The following is a 7,543-nucleotide window of genomic DNA, read 5'->3' on the forward strand; positions in this document are numbered from 1 at the left end:
GGGGGACTAGTCGCCGAGATGTGCGACAGCTCGTGGTATAGTCAGTGTGTACACACAAGGAAGTCTTCTTGTTGTCTGAGTAAAAGTTTTTTAACGGCACTCGCAACACACTTATGTCGAATAATAGAAGTGCCGAAGATTACGGGAGGCGTCACCAGAGAGTAAAACGTACAAAGAAAAGAAGAAGAGATGAAGAAGACGATGGATAAGAAAGAAGGAGCAAATTACACCAGAACACCCACCCACCACCCACCCACTAGAAAACTGTCCTTACCATCATCACACGCTTCCTTCACCCCAGCAACTGCAACACGGACAACACACACAAAAACCCAAACACACGCGCGAGTGGGGGGGGGCGAGCGCGCGTGCGAAGGTATAGTTTTGCACACAAGCGGAGATTCAGATTAGCTCAGTAGACTCAGCCTATAGTGGAGGAGGTGGTGCTGGGGTGTGTTTAGTTTTAGTAAAAGAGTTTTACGGCACTTGTAACGCAATAAGTTCATGTAAGTGCTGAAGACTGGATGTGTTACAAGAGAGTAACAAACACAAAAAAGAAGGAGGGGAGAATAAGGATGATAGCTGTTTGATAGGAAAGAAGGAGCAAACCACACCAGAGCACCCGCCACCCACCCACAAAAACTTTCACTTCCCGTCCATCTCACCACACAGTATGTTGGGAGGTGTGCCGACAAAATGAGTTACTTCTCGCAACCACCCACAGACGGAGATATAATAGGCCAAAAATCGACACAAGAGTGTGTGTGTGTGTGTGAGAGTGTATGTGTGTGTGTTTGTGTGTGAGAGAGTATGTGTGTGTGTGTATGTGTCTTTGTGTGTGAGAGAGTATGTGTGTGTGTGTGTGTGTGTGTGTGTGTGTGAGAGAGAGAGAGTGTGTGTGTGTTTGTGTGTGTGTGTGTGTGTCAAATTTGTCGATTTTCAACTGATGCCATTTTCTCAAAGTTTAACACATTTATTTTGTTTAAAAATTTTGTTGTTGTTTCAATTTCAAATGTATAAATTGTACAAACTAATCCTACAGCTTTCACGCTTTTATTTATCTATATCCATAATTGTGTCTGTATATATATATCCATAAGTGTGTCTGTGTATATATATATATATATATATATATATGTGTCCATAAGTGTGTCTGTATATATATAAATATATATATGTCCATAAGGCTAACTTCCGAGAAGTAAGTGATTTTGTCCACATGCCTCACCTGTGGTCTACCGAGTTGCAGGAAAAAGAAAAAAAAAGAAGGTAAAAATGCCACAAAATGCAAATGGTGAAATTACTAAAACATGCGTATCTGTACAGAGCTGTACACAGTAAGTATTGCTGAATCAGGGGATGACCACATGAAGAGATGACCATATGAAAAGATGACCACATGAAGAGATGACCACACGAGATGACCACATGAAGAGATGACCACATGAAGAGATGACCACATGAGATGACCACACGACATGACCACATGAAGATGACCACATGAGATGACCACACGACATGACCACATGAAGAGATGACCACATGAGATGACCACACGACATGACCACATGAAGAGATGACCACACGAGATGACCACACGAGATGACCACATGAAGAGATGACCACATGAAGAGATGACCACACGAGATGACCACATGAAGAGATGACCACACGAGATGACCACATGAAGAGATGACCACAGACCACATGAAGAGATGACCACATGAAGAGATGACCACATGAAGAGATGACCACAGACCACATGAAGAGATGACCACATGAAGAGATGACCACATGAAGAGATGACCACAGACCACATGAAGAGATGACCACATGAAGAGATGACCACATGAAGAGATGACCACACGAGATGACCACATGAAGAGATGACCACACGAGATGACCACATGAAGAGATGACCACATGAAGAGATGACCACATGAAGATGACCACATGAAGAGATGACCACAGACCACATGAAGAGATGACCACATGAAGAGATGACCACATGAAGAGATGACCACAGACCACATGAAGAGATGACCACACATACAGCCCCTGGAGCAAGGAAGAGTTAGTTCTCCCCCTTAGCGACGACTATCGTACAAAGTTCCACATTGTAATGACGGAGAGAATGAAACCACGCCTGAGACAAAATCAATAGTAATGATAATAATAACAAGAAATTATAATAACAACAACAATAATCATCATCATCATCATCATCATCATCAATTTATCAAGCCTTTGTTAGTGCCCACGGTGTGAACAGAGAGCAAATGAGATTTTTGTTTTAGTACGAGTTTTACAGCACTTGCAACACACACAAATAGGCCATATATATATATATGAGTGAGCCGAAGATTAGAGGAGTTACAAGAGAGTAACATACACAAAGAAAAGGAGGATGATAGACGTTTGATAGGAAAGAAGGAGCAAACCACACAGTACTAGAGCACCCGCCAACCACCCACTAACATAACAACGAGAGCAGAGTGCACAGTCAGCTGTAAGAGAACTTTGTCGCGACGGCTCCAAAGTCTTTAGTTTTAGTAAAGAGTTTTACGGCACTTGCAACACAATAAGGTCATATAAGTACCGAAGATAAATTAGAGGTGTTACAAGAGAGTAACAAACACAAAAAAGAAGGAGGGGAGATAGAAACCATAGATTTTTTTTATAGGAAAGAAGGAGCAAACCACACCAAAGCACCCGCCAACCACCCACGCTCCAAAGTCATGTCCAGATTGAGGGTGGACTACCAACAATGACAGGTTACACAACACTAACCCACATTTAGAAAAAAAAAAAAAAAAAGCCTTTCAAAACACACTGCAAAAAACCCCCCAAAAAACAAACCCAACCCAGTAGAGCAACCGCATCGTCCTTCATCCTCTCTTCCACAACAGCAACAACAACAACCAAAATTTCTCTTCCAGAACGAAAATAACAACAACAACAACAAAAACCACATTATCAACCAACAATAACAACAACAAAAACCACATTATCAACCAACAACAACAACATCAACAAAAACCACATTATCAACCAACAACAACAACATCAACAAAAACCACATTATCAACCAACAACAACAACAAAAACCACATTATCAAACAACAACAACATCAACAAAAACCACATTATCAAAAAAAAAGCAGCAGCAACAATCGCACTAACAAAAGCTGACAATAATCCACTCCAACCCAAGCCCTCCACAAGACTCTTACACCAAAACCTTATCGCATTCACAGACAATTCTCTCAAGTCAAGGGCTCGAAACCTACGCTGCGAGCCAGTGCCAATTACATATCGGTCAAAAAATGTCCACAAATTACAGTATTAGTCTCTCATACAGACAAATACACATGGGAGAAAAAAAAACCGACAAAAAAACCCCCAACCCAACCCCAACCCAAAAAGTCTAAACTCTCCACTTCTTCCTTTTCACTTTCTTTCTTGTCCCTCTCGCCTCTCTCTCATTTTTTCTCATTCTCTCTCATTTACAACAGAGATAACCTCCAAACCAAAACAAAAACCTCCCCCCCCCCCACACACACACACAACTACACAACACACACTCTCACACACACACACTACACAACACACACTCTCACACACACACACACACACACACAATGAGCCACACTCCCCGCCCATCACTGGAAGAGAGTCACTAGTTTCTTGGCTGCCTTGGCGATGTCGTAGGCGTACTGAATGACCTGCTGGGTCTTGAGCCGAAAGTCTGGGTTGGCGTCCTGCTCCAGCGAGGGTGGCCAGGACTTGCACTCATCCCGCAGCCGCCTGGCGCTGGCCACCAGGACTACACGGGCGTCTTGGAGCCGCTCCGACCCAGTTTCCTGTTCGACCAAAGTGTTGGATGAAAGAAACAAGGGGTTTTAGTTTTTGTTTTAGTTTTAGTCAGAGTTTTACAGCACTTGCAACACAATAAGGTCATGTAAGTGCTGAAGATTAGAGGTATTACAAGAGAAGTTTTAGTTTAGTTTTAGTAAGAGTTTTACGGCACTTGCAACACAAGGAAGTCTCATATAAGTGCTGAAGATTAGAGGTATTACAAGAGAAGTTTTAGTTTAGTTTTAGTAAGAGTTTTACGGCACTTGCAACACAATAAGGTTGTGTAAGTGCTGAAGATTAGAGGTATTACAAGGGAGTTCTTAGTTTCGTTTTAGTAAGAGTTTTACGGCACTTGCAACACAATAAGGTCATGTAAGTGCTGAAGATTATATTTCGTTTTAGTAAGAGTTTTACGGCACTTGCAACACAATAAGATCATGTAAGTGCTGAAGATTTGAGGTGGCACTAGAGAGGAACATTGAAAAGAAAGAAGGAGGAGAGATAATGGGGCTACACAAGGATTCATTACCACCAATGCCTGTAGGTACACGTTCTACATCAGATACAGACATTTTTAGGTCTTTTTAGCAAAACATGCCTATCATTGGACAGCTGTTAAAATGTACTAATCCCAAAATCTTTTTATCTTTATTAATTTTTGGCAGGCAATTTCTTACTCTGTGAATCGTTTGCATGTGCTCAAGAAATATTTTGCCGAAATTCAAAATCAAAATGTTGAAAAGAGGGAGAAAAGATACAACATGTAGGTTCAGTTGCTAAAACAATGAAACGGTTTTTTAAAAAATCTATACCTCCGAACAAATTTTGCTTTTGGAGATTAGAACATTTCACCAGTTTGCCCATGTTACTATTGTTGACCACGGCACCAGAGTCTACGCTTTTCTTATTGCGTTGAAAAGAAAGAATTTATGTAAGTTCTCTACACACAAACACGAATGTTAGGGAAACCTTTCTACACAAAAGAAATTGAACAAGAGGAACTGGGTGCGACTGGTGAAACCAGCTGTAAAAAATAACGATTTTCTCTCATTTACTTTTCTCGAGATTTGAACATTTTTTTGTTTGTTCCAGAACGTACAAACGAAGGAGAAATGGAGAACCCCCCCCCCCAAATATCCCAAGATTTGATTTTTCACAAAATTCAGTAGAGAGACCCTGTACTTTTAAAATACAAAACAGGTGTATTTACGCCCCCATCAACTCAATTTAGATCCTTTTGGAGGCATGGCTTCCACACTGCCTGTCAGGGCCAACCCGAGCTGAGAGGGACATAACATCCCAGCACAAAGACAGGAGATATTCCATGAAAATTCTTCCCGCTCAGGAATCAAACTCTGGCCTCCTGCGTGGCACGACGAAGTGCCTAACCACTACACCACAGACGCTAGTGACCCCACACTTGAGAGAACAAACCGCGACGACTAGGACTACAGCAGATTTTCCGAGAACAGGATATTTAGTGTTAGTAAGAGTGTTACGTCACTTGCAACACAATAAGGTCATAGAAGTGCCGAAGAATAGACGTGTTACAGGAGAGTAACATACACACAAAAAAGGAGGAGGAGGAAGGAAAAAGACAATAGACGTTTGATACGAAAAAAGGAGCAAACCATACCAGAGCACCCGCCAACCACCCGCAGAACAGGATATGTCCCTCACAAAAGCCAACAATGCAACAACGACACACAGGAACGACGTGAAAATAAACGCAAAATGTCTTTCAAAAAGTCAGCCAAAACTGCTGGAACTAAGGGAACACACAGAAAAGAAAATAAAAAAAGTCAGCACAAAAATCAGCAAAATCATAAAGTGGTCACTGACAAGGCAAATGAAAAAAAAAAAAAAATTAAAAATCTAAGTCTTCAAATACTTCAAAAAGCAAAAGCATCTGATATACTTGTACATGATACTGATACTGCGCAGCGGTACTAGAAGCCACAAGTTGATAAGCCGTATGATGATGATGATGATGATGCAAACTGATAGGACAAATCCATCACAAACACACGGTGGAAAATATTGATGATACGTGGAATGATAGGGTATAAGCACCATAAAAAACAAGAATAACAAACAGCATGGATAATGACGATGATGATGATGACGAATGATGATGATGACGATGATGATGATGATGATGGTGGTGATGATGATGATGATGATGATGATGATGATGGTGGTGGCGACGATGATGACGATAATGATGATGATGACGATGGTGGTGATGATGATAATAATGATGATGATGATGATGATGATGATGATGATGATGATGATGGTGGTGGTGACGATGATGATGACGATAATGATGATGATGACGATGGTGGTGACGATGATGATAATGATGATGATGATGATGATGAGAAAAAAGATGGGGCACAAATATGAGACCCCAAAATTTTCTTTTTAATCACAAATATCTAGGACAATAGTGACAATGATGGTTAGTGAACAAAAAAAATAAACCACAAGAAATACACCACAAATGACAAACTTCCTGGACATAATGACGGGAAGTCAAGTGATGGAGCAGAAATACACCACAAAGAAATCACAAACTTCCTGGACATAATGACGGGAAGTCAAGTGATGGAGCAGAAATACACCACAAAGAAATGACAAACTTCCTGGACATAATGACGGGAAGTGAAGTGATGGGGTACGATATTTAAAACAATTTGTTAAATGGAATGTGGTAAATTTAGATAATTAAGGAGACTGGCTTCCCACCCTGCCTATCACGGCCTCCTGTGTGCGACAGCCAAGAGCTTCACCACGACACCACAGACGCAGGTACTACACTTTTTTTATTCTATTCTTCTTCGTAAGAGTTTTACCGCACTTGCTACATAATAAGGTCACATAAGTGCAGACGAAGATCAGAGGAGTTACAAAAGAGTTATTAAAGTTTTGTTTTAGTAAGTGTTTTACGGCACTTGAAACACAATAAGGTCATATAAGTGCCGACAAAGATTAGAGGTGTTACAAGGGAGTAACAAACACAAAAAAGAAGGAGGAGAGATAAGGACGATAGAAGTTTGATAGGAAGGGAAGAAGGAGCAAACCACACCAGAGCACCCGTCAACCACTCACAGAGGTACTACATAAAAAAAAAGAAATCACAAACAGTGTGGAGGAAGAGTGAGCTGACAGGGTGGAGGGCTAACATGTTAATAATTCCCAAATGAGAAAAATCTGAAGATGAATTAAGGTCACGACGAGATGGAACCAGGCGCTTGTCAATTTTTGGGAATGTGAAGTTATTGGTATCATCTAAAAGTAGATTTATTTACCTTGCTTCGGTTGAAATAAATATCCATTTATCTTGAATAGACGTCAAGATATCTGCGATTGAAGGAAGTGAGGTCGCCTGGTTTCAGTTGTGAAATTAGCGATAAAATGGCCACCAACTTTGTTAACTCCAATAGCTAAAGAGTCTTTGAAAACAGAAAAATGACATATTTTGTGCCTTTAATGAATGTTTTTCAGTAACATTCACATGGAAATGTGGTTTTTATATGGACGTAAAAGAGGTTTAGCCAAAACATAAAAATTTGATAAAAATTTCCAAACTGGCAGAAAAATGCGTTTCTCCGATTTTGTTATTTTCACGAGCGCCTGATTTCACCACGCCGCCTCACATATGATGTGGTGAGCAGCGGGT

The 7,543-nt window shown here is 40.7% G+C and overlaps 2 protein-coding genes across 5 annotated transcripts in view; both read right to left on the minus strand.

The window, feature by feature from the left end:
* Positions 1-1,116: 1,116 nt before the first annotated feature.
* On the minus strand, positions 1,117-2,357 carry LOC118478472. The gene is made up of 2 exons (XM_035972136.1): positions 2,045-2,357; positions 1,117-1,989 (listed from the first exon to the last, which is right to left on the minus strand). The coding sequence occupies exons 1-2, from the start codon at positions 2,049-2,051 to the stop codon at positions 1,304-1,306; spliced, it is 693 nt and encodes a 230-aa protein (XP_035828029.1). The 5' UTR covers positions 2,052-2,357; the 3' UTR covers positions 1,117-1,303.
* Positions 2,358-3,562: 1,205 nt separating this feature from the next.
* Positions 3,563-7,543, minus strand: part of LOC101860278 (ARF GTPase-activating protein GIT2) — a gene marked incomplete in the record, with an annotated part of 39,781 nt that continues 35,800 nt past the window's right edge. For 3 of the 4 annotated variants that reach the window (XM_035972137.1, XM_013087441.2, XM_013087442.2), the window contains 1 exon segment: positions 3,563-3,863. In XM_035972137.1, the coding sequence (XP_035828030.1) occupies positions 3,663-3,863 (201 nt within the window). 4 annotated transcript variants of the gene reach the window in all.

Source organism: Aplysia californica, unplaced genomic scaffold, assembly GCF_000002075.1.
Source record: "Aplysia californica isolate F4 #8 unplaced genomic scaffold, AplCal3.0 scaffold00588, whole genome shotgun sequence".
NCBI classification, from domain to species: Eukaryota; Metazoa; Mollusca; class Gastropoda; order Aplysiida; family Aplysiidae; genus Aplysia; species Aplysia californica.